This window comes from Danio rerio, chromosome 7, assembly GCF_052040795.2.
Source record: "Danio rerio strain M-AB ecotype USA chromosome 7, GRCz13ab, whole genome shotgun sequence".
NCBI classification, from domain to species: domain Eukaryota; kingdom Metazoa; phylum Chordata; class Actinopteri; order Cypriniformes; family Danionidae; genus Danio; species Danio rerio.
The window spans coordinates 20,629,205-20,649,725 of record NC_141027.1 but is presented as its reverse complement, the minus strand read 5'-3'; the positions used below and the strand labels follow the sequence as shown (position 1 = coordinate 20,649,725).

General features: G+C 32.5%; 1 protein-coding gene and 1 long non-coding RNA gene across 9 annotated transcripts in view; one reads left to right on the top strand and one right to left on the bottom strand.

Annotated features, from left to right (window-relative positions):
• LOC108190658 (uncharacterized) overlaps positions 1-19,472 on the top strand; it is a 38,294-nt gene extending 18,822 nt beyond the window's left edge. For 4 of the 8 annotated variants that reach the window (XR_015495528.1, XR_015495529.1, XR_015495527.1 and 1 more), the window contains one exon: positions 18,989-19,472. This is a non-coding gene — a long non-coding RNA (uncharacterized LOC108190658). Of the gene's footprint in view, positions 1-10,855; positions 11,024-11,228; positions 13,293-18,988 lie in introns of those variants that run through there. The other 4 variants (XR_015495535.1, XR_015495536.1, XR_015495537.1 and 1 more) reach the window with 3 other exon arrangements.
• On the bottom strand, positions 13,172-19,859 carry zgc:158423. The gene is given in 9 exon segments (NM_001080083.1): positions 13,172-13,722; positions 13,851-13,913; positions 15,379-15,679; positions 16,340-16,467; positions 16,620-16,708; positions 18,504-18,677; positions 18,982-19,169; positions 19,257-19,440; positions 19,834-19,859. Coding segments are annotated over 8 exon segments (1,443 nt in total). The 5' UTR covers positions 19,409-19,440; positions 19,834-19,859; the 3' UTR covers positions 13,172-13,374.
• Positions 19,860-20,521: the final 662 nt, after the last annotated feature.

The following is a 20,521-nucleotide window of genomic DNA, read 5'->3' as shown; positions in this document are numbered from 1 at the left end:
CAAACATACTAAACATACATACGCGCTGTAGATCACCTATATCATAATATATTAGGAATGCTATTATACACATTACACATATATGCCATTTTATATATATATAGCTGTGATACAACGATGCTATTTTTTACTTTCAAACTTTAGGAATTAAAAAAAAAGTTTATATCCAAAAAATTACAAAAAAAAAAAAGTATTAAAAAAAAAAGAAACAACCACAAAAAATACACAATACAGTCAATAAAAAAGTTTTTTAAAAACCTATCCAAACATTTATAGTGCTTCTATATCAGGAGCAGTACTTAATGTATAAATTAATGTGGGATCACTTTTAAATGCCTTCTGGAACCTTTTCATTTTAGCTTTACTATATTTACATTTGATGTACAATAGGCTCTAAAATAAGTTATTTAAACATTATCTGTGAACATAAAAAATTATGAGCCAAAATATTTGCTTGACCACATAACTTACTACATGATTCTGAATTACAAGATGATGGACATCATCATAATAATAGTATTCATCATCATCATCATCATCATCATTCAAATCATTTTTAAAATGTGACCCAAATACTTTACTTTATTCACCAAATAGGCGAATAGAATAGAACATCACAGATGACTGATCAGCCCTTGTCCATCAGGATCTTATCAGGTTATACTTATTTCAATGTTAATTACTGGATTTTATTCTCACAAAAAAGATCTGTTGATTTGTGTCTTATTTGATTGGTTGGGCCAGTGGCTCCTTGGTTTTTATTGTAGCCTAGTTTCACAACATTTTATTTTTTTATATTTTTATTATTATTATTATTATTATTATTATTATTATTATTATTGGGAATATACACAATTACAGAATTTCGACAAGTATGTAAAGATCCTCCACATTTTATTTGTGCATACAAAATTAAACAGGATATTTCTTTCTATGATTATTAAATATGAGTATTTAATCGACCTTTTTCCACAACAATGTTATGACGTGTTTATCGGTCATCATAATCTTAAATTCTTAATTTTTTCATATGTAGATTTTTTTGAAAAAGCCTATACACATTTTTATGCATTCAAGTTTGTATTATATCATCTTTGCGTCAAATTACAAAAAAAAAATTAATTACCGCTTGTGCAAGGCATTTCAAATGCAGCATCTATAGGGCGGGACGGTAAATTTGACATTATTCTCTCGATCCTCTAGCTACCGTCATCAGTCTTGTACTATTGTTTTCTTTATTCTGAAAGTCTTGATAACACCATCGTAGAATTTTTCTTTGATTATTTCGGCAAATAGATTTGTGAAAAATATTTGTTGTACTTTCCCATTCAATGTGCTCTATGTTTATCTAACTGTGATGACTTCTGCTGCTGACAAACCTGGAATTGTGAAAAGGTCTAATATAGGTACTTAGTGTACATATGTAAAACATTGTCTAAAGTGACAGATTTTTTTTTATTACAGAAGGAAAAGAAAGAGAAAAATATATATACATAAACACAAACAAAATAAGTAAAAGTTTATATAAAATAAAATAATACCCCATACGCCACCCACCAAATGTTTCCGTCTGTTGGTGTACACCAATTGGAGAGGCCACTAGAAAACACGCATAGGATCTGTCAATAGATATAATTTAACTTTAACCAATATCCCCATCAAATGACTTTGTTCAACCTCTCCTCTCCAAGTACCTTATGAATGGTTTCCATATTTTAGAGAAAGTTTGTGTTTCTTATTTTGTACATGATACCGTATTCTTTCTAAACAAAGTGTTTTTGTGAGTTCACTGAGCCACAAGTTGAAAGAGGGAGGAGATTTATCTTTCCAGAGCGTTAGAAAATACGTGTTTGGCTGTCAAAAGGCCATGTCTCATAACTTTCTTACACAAACAAGCCCCCGGTTTCACAGACAAAGTTTAAGGCTAGTCCTCAACTAATATGCAAGTAGGCTGATTCAAATTAAGCACACTTGGACTGATTGATCTTAAAATATTTAATTGCCTTTGTTTTGTCTCAAGATGTACAGTAAACAAGAAATGATGTTTCTAAGGCAATCTTTTTCAAATGACTCAAATGACTCAATTAAAATGCATTTCAAGGCAAATAAATTTTTAAAGGCACATTTCACCCATAATTATAGCGCTGTCATCATTTGTTCTGAAGGTTCTATTGTCACCTTTATGTTGTCCCAAATGTTGGCTTTCTTCTGCTTAACACAATGGGCAATATTTTTAAGCATGTTTTGACTGTTCATGTGAATACAGTTAAAGTTAACGGGTTTCAAAGCAACATTTAACATTGATGAATGAAAATAAATAATAATAAATTATATATATATATATATATATATATATATATATATATATATATATATATATATATATATATATATATATATATATATATATATATATATATATATATATATATACAGTTGAAGTCAGAATTATTAGCCCCGTTTTGATTTTTTTCTTCTTTTTTAAATATTTCCCAAATGAAGTTTGACAGAGCAAGGAAATTTTCACAGTGTTTCTGATAATATTTTTTCTTCTAGAAAAAGTCTTATTTGTTTTATTTTGGCTAGAATAAAAGCAGTTTTGAATTTTTTAAAAAGTATTTTTGGGACAAAATTATTAGCCCCTTTAAGCTAGTTTTTTTTCCGAGAGTCTACAGAACAAACCATCGTTATACAATAACTTAACTAATTACCCTAACCTGCCTAGTTCACCTTATTAACCTAGTTAAGCCTTTAAATGTCACTTTAAGCTGTATAGAAGTGTCTTAAAAATATCAAGTAAAATATTATTTACTGTCATCATGACAAAGATAAAATAAATCAGTTATTAGAAATAGGTTTTTAAAACTATTATGCTTAGAAATGTGCTGAAACAATCTGCCCTCCATTAAACAGAAATTAGGGAAAAAAATAAACAGCAGCGCTAATAATTCAGGGGGGCTAATAATTCTGACTTCAACTGTATATATATATATATATATATATATATATTACACAGTTGAAGTCAGAATTATTAGCCCCCCTTTGATTTTGATTTTTTTTTTTTTTATATTTCCCAAATGATGTTTAACAGAACAAGGACATTTTCACAGTATGTCTGATGTTTTTTTCCTGGGAAAGTCTTATTTGTTTTATTTTGGCTAGAATAAAAGCAGTTTTAAATTTTTTAAAAGCCATTTTAAGGACACAATTATTAGCCCCTTTAAGCTATATTTTTTTCTGATAGTCTGCAGAACAAATCATCGTTATACAATATCTTGCCTAATTACCCTAACCTGCCTTGTTACCCTAATTAACCTAGTTAAGCCTATAAATGTCACTAAGCTGTATAGAAGTGTTTTGAAAAATATCTAGTCAAATATTATTTACTGTCATCATGGCAAAGATAAATGAAATCAGTTATTATAGATACGTTTTTAAAACTATTATGTTCAGAAATGTGTTGAAAATAGAAATTGGGGGAAAAAATAAACAGGGTGCCAATAATTTAGGGGGGCTAATAATTCTGACTTCAACAGTGGTCAAGCATGCTCTGTAGTCAAGTTGAATAAAGTTAAAGTTGAATTATCGTGTAGAATTTTTTTTCTATAAAATATATTGTGAATAAAATTTGGGCACATTACAAATTCCATGTTGTCATTATCACATGACCTACCAGCATGAATTGTGTTGCTTAACTTGCTTTAAGATATTGTCTCCTGTGGCCCCATGGGATAGTGAAGTGTCCTTTGAATGCACACTTCAGAATCTCAAAGGAAGTTGTAGGCGATGTAGGTAATTCTGGTGTTTCTTGTCAGTTTTTCAGGTTTTTTTTTTTTTAAGATTTAGTTTTGCATTTTTGCTTTATTAGATAGGACATTAATCAGACAGGAAGTGAAGTGGGCGAGAGAGAGAGAGAGAGAGCGAGAGCGAGAGCGAGAGAAAGGGATATATCCTCAAGCAGAGATTCGAACTCAGGAGCTAGTATTTCAAATTTAGTTATTTATTTTTTTACTAAGTCAGACATACTTGCATAAATTTTTTCACATACAATACAGACTTTGACAATTATCATGTTTTCACTGTCACATGACATTCAGTGTCTGTTGCATTCCTCCACAGCTCTTCACAAATCCTTTCCTGTGGCCTCATGGGATAGGAAAATGTCCAAAAATCACACTTCAGATTCAGAATCTAACTGTAGGTCGTAGGACAACTTGCCAGTTTTCTCCATTTGGGCTCTTTTTAATACTATAATTTCAGATTTATTACTTTGTTCAAATGCGGTTTTTAACCTCTTAAACACATTCTCAGAAATGAAAGTACAAAGCTGTCACTGGCACAGTACTTTTCAAGAGCTATACATTTGTACGTAAATGATCCATATTGGCTACATATTAGTACCTAAAAAGTACAAACCAATGTGCACCTGTTAGTTAAAAAGTGCCAATAGCACTAACATTCCAGCGGTTAGTGCGTCGACATATACAGTAGTCAACATTTAAATTGGATACATTTTTTTTTTCTAAATGTTTTTTCTAATATATTGTTTTAAAACAACAAGGGGTGTTGTTCAGTAGATTTATTGTGATTTTGATTAATAGTTTTGCACCACTTCAAATGTTTACTACTGCACAACAACGTTCCGGGTGTTTTGAGTTCCAATTACAGCTTGTGGACCTTTCCCAATCCCACCCTCCTCTCTCTTCCACTTAGTTCCCTGTTATCCTACTGTCCTTACTCTGAAAAACATAAACATCATTTACTGCCCAATAAAAAAAAAGAAAATCACAGTATTTCCACAGTTTCTTCACAGTTTTTGCAACAGACGCCGATAGTTGTATGTAAAATAAAACATGCAATATGTCTGACTTCATTTCAAAAAACTTGAAAAACTGTCAAGAAATACCAGAACGACCTATATAGCCTAAAACTTCCATTCAGATTTTGAAGTGTGCATTTAAATGGACCTTATACTATAATGACAACATGGCATTCGTAATCTGCCCACATTTTTTCACATTACCCATACTATTATACAGCATACACCTTTTTTTTTAAATGATCATTCATTTTCAGTTTTAAATGTAGTAATTAATAATATTGTATGTGACTTCTGATTGAAATCTTTTTCAAAAACCTTATTCTTTTACAGACTAAACACTAAGTCAAAAAGTAAAATTCAAATTAAATCCTGCACTATCCTACATTCAAAACATAACTTAAGATACCATGTCAGTGTTTTTATTTATTTACAACAAAAGGTCAGTGCTTTTAAATGTTGCTTTGAAACCCATTAATTTTCACTGTATAAACAGTAACAGTCAAAACATATCCTTCGTTGTGTTCCACAGTAGAAAGTCAATGTTTGGAACAAGATGAAAGTGACAATGGAACTTTCAGGACAAATGATGAGATATATATGTAGACCCCTCACAAATCTTTTAAATTCATATTTTTAATAGAAAGCTGTACGATATTATATTTTTGCATATGCATTAGATTAGTCAGTACTGAAGCCAAATCTGGAGCTTGTCAAACAAAATAACTTACAATAGTAGTACACCCAAATTTGACTGTTAGAGAAAAATATTAAATACAAATTTTAAAAAGAGGAAAAATTAAGAGATGCAAAAAATTTAAAAATATTATTTTAATAAAAATATCTGTTTAATAAATCTGTTTTGTTTAAATGCACCAAAATAATGTTCAACAGAGCAAGGAAAATTTTCACAGTATGTCTGATAATATTTTTTTCTGCTGGAGAAAGTCTTATTTATTTTATTTCTGCTAGAATAAAAGCAGTTTTTATTTTTTAAATCTATTTTAAGGTCAGTTATTAGCCCCTTTAATCTCTCTCTTTTTTTTTTTGCTAGTCCACAGAACAAACCATCATTATACAATATCTTGCCTAATTACCCTAACCTGTCTAGTAAACCTAATTAGTTAAGACTTACCTAAAAGTTAAGCATTTAAAGGTAACTTTAAGCTTTATAGACGTGTCCTAAAACATCTAGTCAAATATTATGTACTGTCATCGTGGCAAAGATAAAATAAATCAGTTATTAGAAATGAGTTCTTAAAACTATTATGTTTAGAAATGTGTTGAAAAAAAAAATTCTCTCCGTAAAACAGAAATTGAGGAAAAAAAATAAACAGAGGGGCTAATAATTCAGGGGGACTAATGATTCTGATTGCAACTGTCTATATATACACATATATATATATATATATATATATATATATATATATATATATATATATATATATATATAATAAAAATATTTGTTTTATTATATTTATACAACAGTTCTGTCTGGCCGTGCAATATTTTGCCAGTAACATCACACAAAGGCCTCTTCACCCTTCACTGTGTATTACTCCGCCCACATACAGCCAGTAACAAGCAGAGACACTACAGTTTGACAAATATTACTGTTGTTAGAAAACAAAATGTACTTTTGAGGCTTTTTTTAGTCGAGAATGTAGTTGTTTAAATTGCAACTATGCAGTTTATTTGTAAGAATAGTGCCTATTTTATAATATTTACTATTTCTGAGAGACAGCTTGCCGGCAGCCAAAGACGGTTTTCCTGAGCGCGAATAAGAAGCTGGAAAACAGAACCCTTGAGATGTAAGCACGCATGTATGGGAGCTCAGTTCAGTTCACCGAGCTTTGAGGAAAAGTATGATGATTACTCTACTGCTGTATCATTATTTTATTTAAAAAATGTAACATTTTATTTTGCGACGGGTGTTTGAGTATCTTTTTCTTTTGCTTTTGCCTACTTGTTGTTGACTGGCATGTTTGTAGTCTGCAGCACTTGGGAGAAACGCATAAAGGCCAATATGAAGAGCAAAATAGTTTCTGTCTCCTTTTTTTATTCCATAAAGTCTCCGGGTAAACGCTGGGACACCTGGCACCCGTCACAATACCGATGGCAACAGAGAAACACTGTAGACTGTAATAGATTGTAGGGGGAAATCTCTGTAGACGGATGGCATTTCATGTCACCTTCAGCCTTATAAATTTTAAAATGTGAGAAAAGTTCAGCTGTTTTGTCATCACCTTAAGGGGGTCACACACAAGAAGCGCTGCTTCACATTACGCTATAGAGAATCATTCAAATACCAACTTTAAAGTGACGTTGGTGAATTGGTAACGGCTTCTGCTGTTCTGACGTCAGCTGCAGATGTGAATGAATGGCGGAAAAAAGTAGTTGCTAATACAAAAGGGTTTTAGACTCCATGTTTGATTTTCTTTTTTATATACAATATTGTGCCGTCAAACTGTTGAATAAACGCAATATCACACGAGTAGCGGTGTGATATGGCTCTATATCAGCACTGGTGGGGCGCTATGGCACTCGGCGTGCGGCCTTGTGCCAACACACGTCTCCCACCAGTGCTGATATATAGCCGTATCACACCGCTACACTTATGATATTGCTCATATATATATATATATATATATATATATATATATATATATATATATATATATATATATATATATATATATAGATAATTATTATTATAGGAATGTCAGCTTTTATATTTGTAAACATTGCAGCAGTATTGGTCCATTTGTATTGTAGTATTGACGTTTGTGCCGTTGAGCCTGGTGGTTGTATCTTCAAGCAAGGCGATGTCTCTCCATATGATACAAACCAGGAGAGTGCATGGGTCAACCCATAATTTCAAAATGAAGGGTTTTTTTTTTCGTCTTTCAAATAATCTTCGGCTGTGCTCCACATGTGAAGTCATAGTTCACACAAGAGAATGAGTAAATAATGTCAGAATATTGATTTGCAGGTCACCACAGCAGGTCACCAGTTTCAGTAGGCCAATTATTATTGCTGTATGAAAATGATTGAAACTGAGATTGCAATGCAGGTGCAATGTTTCATTTACGGGACAGAGATTTTGAAGACAAATAAATGTGTACATTTGATATTGAAAGTCACACTTCTGCCGAGGTTCACAGAGCTCAGTGATGATGATGATGATGATGGTGGTGGAGGTGGTGTTGATGCTTATGAGCACGATGAAAAGTATGAGATGAAGATGTTAAAGATAATAATGTTGTTTAATGAAGTTTAGTGAACGTGAGTAGGCTGTAGCAGTAAAAACGAGAGCCAGGCATGACTGGGCATTGTTCGCTGAAGGGTTTCACATCAACAGGGCGAGAGAGGGCGTTGTGGTGCTCTTTCTCTCCCTTATTGAGAAAGACGGAGGAAGAGAGACAGAGAAGCGGAGATGATAAAGACCGTACAAAACCAAAACTCAGATGGAAAGACGTGTTTTTGCGGTTTAAAGTTACCAGAAACGTTTCCTGATTTTGAAGGCATTATAAGCCAATAACTTTGAGCTGAATTAGATAACCCGCTGTGTAATTTGGCTCCATTTTCAAACTCTCAAAAAACCCGATTCACTGCCGTCAAAATTTGCCCCGAGTCAAAATGAAACCCCATCCCCACAGAGAAGACACACAATCACATACATACACACACAGACACAAGACACAAGACACATCTGACAAATACATGTAACACACACACAGGTTTGTGACCACAATTCGTCATCTCAGGAGTGCGACGTCGTGTTTTACCAGAAACACGACGCTGTCTCGGTCGACTCTAAAATATCACATACACAGTCTCATACACAGACCTATAAACAGCTGATGTTAATCTTGTCTGAGGCATTATCATAGTATCAAAATTTCTTACTGTATAAGCTCAAATATTGTCTTTTAATATAACAAATATGAAATAATGAAATTAATTAACCGTAAATTAATTTAACCCTGTTTTTAATAATCGATTACATCCCAAGTCATTTTTGAAATTTAATACCTTTGGACGTACTTTAGACCTGTTATCCATCACTGCCTTTAATACAATAATAGCTTATAAAATCTGAAATATTAAAATATGCAAATGTAATTTGTCAGAGAAAACAATAACCTAAGAAGCCTATATTAAACCTCATATTGTAGATTAATTGCAGTTAATTTAACACAGCTATTATAAAAATGAAAATCACAAATTTTTTTTCATTAAAGAAAAATTATGTTATGTAGTTTTAAACTGAATTTGTCAATTTGTATGTTTAAAAACACACAGTGTTGGGGGTAACGCATTACAAACATTGCAAGTTACGTATTACTTTTCTAAGTAACAAACGCATTACTTTTAAAACTTAAGTAATAATATTTGAGTTACTTTTAAAAGTTTAATCCAGAGTTACTTTTTAGTTTAATTAATTTGCTTTTAAAAAATAAACTGCTGAATTAAAATGAATATAGTCAGAACAGGCTCCCCACGGGAACAGGCAGAAACCATGATGACTCTGGCTTACATTTCTGCAGTGAAAGTATTCTCATTATTTTGAACACGTGGAAGAAAAGGAGAAAGGAATTGTCTGAATGGATATTTTACTTCACTAATAAGCAAAAAAAAAAAAAATCTAATACTTGATTGCGGAGCCATCTGTTATGTAAAATATATGCTGAAATAAAGTTGAAGTCAGAATTATTAGCCTCCATTTGAATTCATTCTTTTAAAAAATTCCTAAATGTTTAACTGAGCAAGAAAATTTTCACAGTATGTCTGATAATATTTTTTCTCCATCAGAAAGTCTTATTTGTTTTATTTTGGTTTTTAATTTTTTAAACACTATTTTAAGGTTAAAATTATTAGCCCCTTTAAGCTTTTTTTTCGATAGTCTACAGAACAAACCATCATTATACAATAACTTGCCTTTTTTATTACCTAGTTAAGCCTTTAAATGTCACTTTAAGCTGTATAGAAGTGTTTTAAAAAATATCTAGCCAAATATTATTTACTGTCATCATGGCGAAGATAAAATAAATCAGTTATTAGAAATGAGTTATTAAAACCTTTTTGTTTAGAAATGTGTTGAAAAAGAATGAATTGGGGAAAAATAAACCAGGGAGCTAATAATTCAGGAGGGCTAATAATTCTGACTAACTGTAGTTGGCAGTTCATTCCACTGTGGCAACCCCTGATAAATAAGGGACTAAGCCAAAGGTAAATGTATGAATAAATGAATGAATGAATAGGACAAAATAGTCCAAAAAAAGCAAATGCATTGCTTTAAACTTTCCTTAATCTGTGTATATAGGAAATTCTCATTAACACTTTAGCCTGCATTATTATATTTTATGTGTGTTTTTAAATAAAAATGAACATTATGGATTGTGTTGTTAATTGCAAAGCTCCTCTATTAAAAAGAAAAAGAAAAAAAAAAACCCTGAAAGAGATCAAGCCACAGCCAGGCATGAAAAAGTAACTTAAAAGTTACGTAACACATTACTTTCCTTTAAAAAGAAACTAAGGAATGCAAATTACTTTTTAGGAGAGTAACTCAATAATGTGATGCTTTACTTTCAAAAGTAACTTTCCCCAACACTGGAAACAGCACAACACGTCTGTGAAATATGGAAAAGATGTTAACTGTGTTGTTTTGTTCAGTTTTTAATCTGAACATCTACTGACCTGGATGTTTTTCCCTTACTTGTTTTTTTTTTCCTCGCCTAACATTTTTGTGATCCCTTTACATTATTTTGATTATCTTTTATATTGTAGCCTTCACTTACATTAATAAAGCCTATATTTGAACAATGCTCATCATATTATTAGTTAAAGAGTGCTGAATTGAAAGGGAAAATGTTAGATCAATTATCTTAAGTTCCTATATATAATAAAAATAATAGAAATTACAAAAACCCATTGCTTGTATTTTAAAGGGTTTTGATGGCTTCTCACTCCAACTGCATACATTTTTTAGCTTGACAACTGTAGATATCAATTTTCTTCTTCTGATATCTGTAGGAGGACACGCGAACACCTTCACAACCACATATATCAGGGAAATTCACAATCCAAATTAGACAAAGATCTTTTCTATAAGATCTCTTTCTGTCTCACACACTGAAGATTCAAAAGCAGCATCAGTCTTCAGTGCTGAAGAAAATGTGACGAGACTTGCAGAAAGAAAAGGTAGGACAAAAAACGAGCTACACCATTTCAGATCTGACCTATGACCTCAACAGTAGATCAACATAAAAATTAAACAGGTTAAATTCCAAAATAACCAAATCTTTAATGTTATAAACAAATATACTTCTCTTACAAAAGTAAAAGTACTTCTCTTATAAAAGTTTATAGTGATTGTAAATCCTTGTGTTAATTATTTTTATAACAGAGCTGAACTGATCCTGCAGACCGCATTCAACATTTAGATGCTGGAAGAAAACGTTCCTCCTTCGACAAGTTGAAGCGTGCAGGAAGTAATACAGTTTTATATAGTACATATCATGATCGCTCATGACACACATACACACACCTGTTGACTTCATAGTCTTCCTTTTCCTGCCCTGAGAATTAACGACAAATGGCATACAGCCAAGACAGGCGCAGAACAATTATGAATTGTGTGCAAAAAATCACAAGGAAAAAAAATTGAAGATAAACCGCCACACAAAACAAGACCCGTTACTGCATTATTAAATACGAAGATTTAAAAAGAGGAAAGTGCATACGGTAAACATTCTTTTAAACTTTAAAACAAAGTGCTATACAGCCTTTTTTCTTCTTTAATTAGAATATCTTTTTATTATTAGAATATGTTTTTATTGTTATTTTTTTTACTATCATACTTTTCTTTTTTTTTACCACAGTTTACAGGGGACACCAACTTTATATTCAAAATGTTAATACAGTGCTCAAGATAAATAAGTCCACCCCATTTTGAAAAAGAATATTTGTATCCCTTTCTCAGTGAATTTAGGTAATATATTTTGGTGCATTTGAACAAAACAGATTTATTTATTAATATATTAATATAGATATATTTATTAAAATATTATTTTAGTCACTGAACACATGTAGAAATATAAAAGATAATACGTTTAAATTCAAGTGATATATTGTAGGGTTCCCATACTTCTTAAAAGTACTTGAATTTTAGACATATGGGTTCAAGGCTTGGAAAGTACTTAAAAGCAAACACAGGTCCTTAAAAGGACTGAATTAAAATTGAAATTATATTCGTTTATGGGTTTATTTCAACAACTGAACTCAAATGTTGAAAGCAGAACAAAACTTTCTTAAATTAAAAATCTTAATTTTAATTCGGGTACAATACTGACAAATAAAATTATTGAATTCAACAAATTGACAATTTTAATGTAAATATTAAGTTTAAGTGAAACGTTAAGTACAGTGAGGACTTTCATGATGCTATATAAGCTCATGGTATGAATTATGAACTTGCTTAATTTAAAATTAATGGTGCTTTAAAAAGTCCTTGAAAGTTTTTGAATCTGGTGTCCATGAAAATGTGGCAACCAGGATATTGCAAAAAAGTAAAAAATAACTACAAAACTTCTCAGTTTCATATTTTATTTTTGTTTCTCTTGATTTTTTCCCCCCTCTTTTTTATTGTTGAATATTTTTCCCTAACTTATCATTTAGGTGTAGTTATTTTTGGACCATTATCGTAAGTTGTTCTGTTAGATTAGCTCCAGGTTTGGCTCGGTTCTTACTAATCTGTTGTATATGCAACATTTAATGTTGTATCTTATATTAATACATTATACTTATACTTGTATAAAATATCAATTTAAAAGAGAAATTTGTGAGGGGTGTACTCATATGCTGAGCACTGTAGTTATTTAGAAGGATTTGATGATATAATGAAAGACTATATTTAAGGATCAACATGATGCAACCTTCCCAAATATAATAAATAAATGTGATTTTAAAACTTTGATAATTTCGCCACTATATTTTAAACCACTCGGCTTTCCCATTTAGTCAGTTTTTAAACATTAAAAGGTAAATTTAGTTTAATCAATTATTATTTGAGAAATTGTTATGAGTACAGGTCAGAATAAATTTTTCATTTTTACACAAATATTTTTAATTCCAGTGATTTTATGGAATAATGTTTCACACCTATTTAGATCCCCACCCCCCACCCCCCAAAAAGTTATTTAAAATATTAACCATGTTCTATGCATATAAAATTACTTTTGTACATTTTATTTGATGTACAGACCAACAACTTTCATCTTTGACGCAAATATCAGATTTATAGATATATTTAAGGGAGGTTTTGTATGAATAAGAACAAAGTACACATGAAAAGATTAATTTTTTTAATTCAAAATTTAAAGTTATGTAAATGATTGACAATGAAAAATCATTTCAAATCACTTTGAATTTGATTTAAACACATTTTGACAATAACCATTAAACTTCAAGAACCAAAATGGCATTAAAATGGTCATTTTTTTCTTTAAGACTGTCTTTAAGACAGTTAATATGAGCATGTGTACACTGTGTGTCTAACCAGCATAAGAATAAGTCAAGAGAACAGCCTGTTTGGGGTCGAGCTGTAACTTCTCTACGGACACCATGCTCTCCAGGGCTAAACTGCTGGTGTCTGTGGAGAGCAGAACCTGAGCTTCAGCCGGCAGGTCTCTGTAAGTCAGCTTCATGGTCACAGGCTTATCCCCCCAGTTTAGGGCAGTAATGAAGCGTTTGCTTTGATCCCAGACCCGGAGAAATGCTAATGATGACTTGGAATTACTGAGGCCAACATATTCTCCGTGCTGAAGCGAGCGCTCTTTTCCTCTTAGGTCACTGAGGGTTTTGAAGAAGTTTCGCACTGCGAGTCTCTCCTCCTGCAGAGCCTGAATGAGTAAATGATGGAAAGAACAGAACTCAGTGCTTAAGTTTTACATTTATAATTAGTACAGCAATGAGCTCACAGCTACTGTACTTATGAATAGCCTTGTCAATAATATTGAAAATGTAGCACCTTTGCTTTAGCATTTTTTTCTTCAACTGGATTTTCCAAGTCCCACAGTGCTTGAAGTTGTTCCTGTAAAAGAAATCTTAAATGATCATTATGACAGTTATCAACTTTATCAGTCCTGCTCAGACAGTTTATATATGTACATATATACAGTGCTCGGCATATATGAGTACACCCTCACAAATATCTTATTTAAATAAATATTTTCTATACCATGCTTTAAAATATTTCTGCATATACATTAGATTAGTCAGTACTGAAGTCAAATCTGCAGCTTATCTAACAAAATAACTTGCAATAACAGTCTAAAAATTACTATACCTAAATTTATATGTTACACAAAAATATTAAATACAAATTTTAAAAAAGAGGAAAAATCAAGAGAAGCAAAAAAATTGAGTTGACATTTTGTAGGTTGTAATTTTTTTTGCAATATTTTGCTTGAAATTACTTGTTTTATCTTTATATTTCTAAATATGTTTGGTGACTAAAATTATATTTTAATGAATATATCTGTTTAATAAATCTGTTTTGTATAAATGCACTAAAATACACTGCTTATTCATTGAGAAATTGATTAAAAATATTCATTTTCAAAATGGGGTGTACTCAATTATGCTGAGCACTGTATATGTTTGTGTGTGTGGGTTAAATGGAGTGTAGTTAGTTGTGAGCTAGCTCGACAATATCTTGACTGTATAATGCTGATCCTTAAAGGAAAAAACTTTTTTTGTTTTGTTGTTGTTTTCCAGCTAAAACTGGTCTAAATTTACACACTCTCAATAAACTTCATACACATATATTATATATACACGTATATTATATTTTTATAATATATATTTAAATATGTACATCTGGAGAAAGTCTTTCATTTTTAAGGCCAGTATTATTAGGCCCTTAATTTTTTTTCCACCTGATTGGCCACAGAATCTAATTAACATATTTAAAAGCCTTTAAAATTCACTTTCAGCTAAATACTTGTATAACTACTAAAATAATTGTGGCAAAGATAAAATAAATCAGAAATCAGTTAAAAAAAATCTGTTTAAAAATGTGTTGAAGCCAGAATTGCTAACAATTCTGGCTTCAACTGTATATAATTCACAGCACTAATAACTCAGCATTATAGACTGTAACTATATTTTGAACACTGGACACTGAACATCCATTAATTTATTTTAGGTCTATTTTTATATTGGGAAATTTGCCATTTTGCACAATTTACATATCCTTTTTATTGACCTGCTGATGTTGACATTTTTGCTATGCCTGCTTTGTTACATTCAGTATTGAAATACAGAAATCACAAGTAATACAGTGATTATTAGATAAATAATCCTATAGTTTTGGTTACTGGATAGTGCAACCAGTACTTTAACATTTCTATGGGATGAATTTGCAAAATGTGAACAGTGTTAATTCTTTTGCTGCCATATTTAAATTCCAGTACAAAGTGACACCTTTAGTTCCCGTTCCAGCCCATTAACTGCAATGGCACCCAAACCACTTATTAATTTACTAGTGTTCTGACCTCAGCCTTCAGCCCCAGCTCTTCTCCAGCGCTGAACACAGGAGTTCCTGGCAGGGTGAACAGCAGAATTTGATAGAGCCTGATTGGAAATTCTGCAGCTAGAGTCCCCGGATCCTGTCTCGAACGCCATCCTAGACTTGTCTGCTGGATACTGGAGTTGAACTCCTTGATTATTTGGGCCTGTTTCTCTCCGGAGTCACTCAGATCAGGCTGTCCAGTCAGGAGCAGGTCAACACCAGAGCGGTTGAGCAGGACAGAAATATCATTGATGGACATACTGTTGACTGAACCCATCAGAGCTCTGAAAGTGATCAGACGGAGAGGTCTGAGTTCATGCTTCAAACAGGGTGTCTTAAACTGCGAAAACTAACTTTTAGGCCTAAAAAACTGTTATATATCTACCAAAATATTGTGTTGTAGGTGTTAAATCATTTTAAACGGGTCCTAATTTTCCTAATTCAATAAAAAAGCTACTTAATCAGGTTAAAACCACCCAAACACCAGCAATCCATCTCAGCAGAACGTTTGACAAATAGTTTCATTTTTAACTCGATTTACCATTATAGTTTAACTATCTTCCTTACAATAATATCACTTTAAAAGTTCTCCATTTATCTATCGTGAGGACACTGATCTGGACAGAAAGTTTGGCATATATTTAACCTTTTTTGCAGTAAAGTTATGTTTAAAAAGTGCATCTATAAAACCAGAGTTTGCTTGTATTGACACATTATTTTAAATATGTGGGTATAATTAATAACTAAAATTGACATTTTTGATGCGGATAGTAATACTCTTTTCATTATAAACCTGCAGAAACCCAGTTTAAAATAAAAAGAAATAAAAATATAGAGCGAGGGAGCAGGCGGCAGTACCACAGTTGACCGCAGGGCGTCTCTGTTTCATTACACAGCAGCAGACCATGAAGTACTAGCAGATACACATTCAGTACAGTACGTACACTTCTTTAGTCGCGTCGCTTCGGTTGAATATTTCCTTTATAGATGGCCAGGCGTCTGTTGGGATTTCATTCAGGTCAGACAAGAAAATGCCATCGAGTCCTTTATCCAACCAATATGTACACGCATCCTAAAATTACAAGTAAAAAGTTATGTATAGGTTTGTGTCACGTTTTCTAATATCTAAAATCTGCTGGTTCCCTCACTATCTTTTCATCTCCCTGTGTTCACCGTCATAAATAGGCCTCCCTTCACAGTTTCCTCTTCCTTATCAGTACTTACTTTGATTTTCTCAGCAACAGCGTTGAAATTGTTGAACCAGGCTGAAGTTTTGTTGTAGTTGGGTGTTAAATTCAGCACTATGAAGATACCTGAGAAAGGGAGAGTGTCAAACAGCCAGGGAGAGTAGGAGAGAGAGAGAGAGCAGGACATTTTTTAAAGTTCTGTTCTCATATGTTTAATATATATAAATATTTATAAAAATAATTTAACTTAAATGCATTTACAAAACGTCTTATTAAAATACTATATACAGTAACAATCAGTGGTGTAAAGTAACAAATTACAAATCCTCAAATTACTGTAATTGAGTAGTTTTTCTCTGGAATTGTAATTTATTAAGTACTTTTAAAAATATGTACTTTTACTTTCCCTCGAGTACTTTTTTACTGCAGTATTGGTACTTTTACTCCACTATTTTCCTTTAACCTGCAGCCACTACTTTATTTAGTTTTACTTAGTAGAAAAATCAGTCTTGCGATACTATCTATGTGGGATTTCACTGGACAGGCAATCACATCATACTGAAGAATTTCAAGACATGGGCGCTTTATAAATCCAGCAAATCGTTTGGAAGCATTCAGTCCAAAATCTTTACACTCAATGACCGAGAGTCTGTTTAGACTGCATATCACTAATCCCAGCAGATACACAAAGACATTAACATTAGGCTAGATTTAGGTCTCCAGTGTCTAAGAACATTGTTAAATTGACTTCCAATAATGATGTGAAATGACGTTGTTATTTTGTTGATTTTAGGTTGTGGTGGAAAGTGACCAAAAACCAATGTTTGGCCAACATTTTAAACCAACATCATATTGAGGTCAAACACTGATATTTACTCGTCAAGTTTGGCAACCAAAACCCAACACCATAGTGTTCCCAGACATCCTAGTCGTAGCGCAGGGCTTAATTTGTGCTGGAACAAGGCGGATCCTGAACCTCTGAAATCTGGTCCGGCATCTCATTTTACTGATCTCCCCCCCTCACACGCAGGCCTGCCCCGCTCTTCATTTTCCTCCACGACCCCTTTCCCTCTTCTGGTAACCTGTGGATCTGTTACTCCGATCTGTTCTGGGACCTCTTAATTTACAAATGAAGCACTGGGTAACGTCCACACAACGTCAAGCTGTAACAACATTAGATTTTGATATTTTGTAGTTTTTAGGTTGCGTTGAAAAGTAACCAAAATGTAAAGTCTGTCCGACGTTGAACATTGATGTCGGCCTTAAATTGAGTTCTGACTTCAACCCGATTTCCATTTCCAAACATAATGCAACATCCCACAACATTGGGGTACGACGTCAATCTAACGTCTGTGCTGTGCCTGCTGGGATGAAATTGCCAAATAGTTCTAAACAATGACTAAATGCACTACATAATGTTACGTTTACACACACACATGCACAAATTTCATATAAGCGCATCAGCATTTCACAGCTTAATACTCGCAACTCTTGAGTACTTTTGAAAGGGCAATTTTTTATTTTTTATACATATTTTGAGTTTGATTTACTACAGATACTTTTACTCTACTCGCACTACACTTTTGGCCAGTTGGCGATTTTTCAGTACTCTTTCCACCACTGGTAGCAATTTACAATATAGTTCCATTAGTTAATTTATTTACTAACTATTATGTCTTTCTTTCTTTTTCATTCCTTTTTTTCACATTTTAATCTGTTTATTTATTCTTTTAATCGTTTTTATTTTCTTGTTTGTTTTATTGTTTATGATAACACTTAATGAATTAGCATTGTGTGTGAAATGTGCTTTATAAATTAACTTTCCTTGTTAAAATGTTAAACATGTCATGGTGTATTTGAAGACTGTTAGTGAAGGCTTGTTCAAGTGTCAAAACACTACTCAGGGAAATTTTAAGTTCACCTTTTTTATGAGCCAGGCCCAGCAGAGATTCCAGCTCATTCTCAGTGCCAACTTCAGACTGAACTGAAATCAGGTTTAGTGTATCTAGCTGGTCAATTTTCAAGGAGTGTATCGGACCCAGAACTACACCCGCCACATTCATCTGGCTCAGATAATCCAGCTTTCCCTCCAGTCCTACAGAGGAGAAAAGAAAAAGCACTGAAAGGCTGAGCCCTTAGCCTGCTTTCACTTCACACACTCACACTTTTTTGATAATCTGACTGCACAAACCAGGAATAGTGTTTAGAATCATTGACCCAAAAAATATAATTAGTTTGTGTGGGTGTGGATATTTTATTCCAATTTTTAAAACCAACAACAACAAAAAACAGCAAGTTAATATTTTATAAAAATACCTAACATAGACTGTGATTTGATAGTTTTAATAATGATATCCAAATGATAAACAGGTAGGAGATTTTTATTCCTTTTATCTCACCTTTCAGTCCACTCTCAGTGAAGGCATTAACATCAGATATCTGGTACAGAGGACCTTCATTCCACCAGTGCATTTCAGGAATGGGTTTACAGCGTGGAGCTTGTACTATGATTACTATTGCTCCAGCTAACATGCCAACCCAACCAAGAAAAAAAAGAGCCAACAAAGCCCAACGAATCCGAATCCACCTGCAGAAGACAGGCAAACATAACTACATCAGACAGACAGACTGAGAGGAATGTATAAATCTGATAATGCTCATATAGGTTGCGCACCCTGGAGTACCAGCGACTTTCACAAGCTCGTCTTTGGAGAGGCCTGTGTACTTCACTGCAGTGTTCTCCGGGACGGTGACCTTCACGCAGCCATTTTCTCGGGTCATTAATTGTTTTGTCTGATCCACTTCCTTCAGTTCTATGTCCTTCATTTCTCCTGTTTATATAAGTTTGTCTAAAAACACTGAATTAATAAACAGATAAAAAAATAAGAAAGCTAATTTACATCTTCAATGAAATATAGGCATAAAGGTTTTATATAAACAGATGTGTGTGTGTGTGTGTGTGTGTGTGTGTGTGTGTGTGTGTGTATGTATGTATATATATATATATATATATATATATATATATATATATATATTTTTTTTTTTTTTTTTTTTTTTTTAATTTATCCATAAGCAACATGAAGGCAACAAAGTTACAACAAGCCGTAACACACACACACACACACACACACACACACATATATATATATATATATATATATATATATATATATATATATATATATATATATACACATAATGACCAATAAATCAATGGCTTAATACAAAAAGAAGAATGCATGGTTAAATACCTTTAGTTTAGCTGAGTTCTCCTCTGTGTTGTCGGGCAGAACACTAAGCAGTTTTCTGGTCAGTGCACGTTTATGAAGACCACTTCTTCTGTTCCCGCCCCTCACAGCCAACATTCCCACAGTACTGTACTCTCAGTGTAAAAATAAATTACTCTAATTGTTTTTTATACTCAAAATGAGTTATAGAGTCGTTCAGGATAAACTATGGGCCTATTTAGGACATGTAATGTACAGTTGTAGGGTTTTCTTTTTTTCGTTTATTTATTCTATACCTGGTTAGTGATTTCATGAAGTAGGACATGTTCCTGATCAACATCTTAGTTGGTCCAGGAACAACACTGTTCTTCCACTGTTTTATATTTACACAACCAAATAGACTACACTGAAGTTTAAATTTATTTTTGTATACACTCAATGAATAGAGCTATAACCTTCAAGCATGACACAATGTACAGTGGCACAATACTGTAATATGTTGTATATGTATAATATATTTGTATTTGGATTGAAGTTAACGCATTAGCTCAAATTAATAGTTGTTACACTGTATAAACAATATAGAGATTTTTTTTACAATATCATAATAACAAGACTTCAGTTTGGTTACAGGTTTAATTGATTCAACATTCACTTCATGCTTTAAACACACAAACCACCTGACGTGTTCATCACAAGTGATTATGTCTAT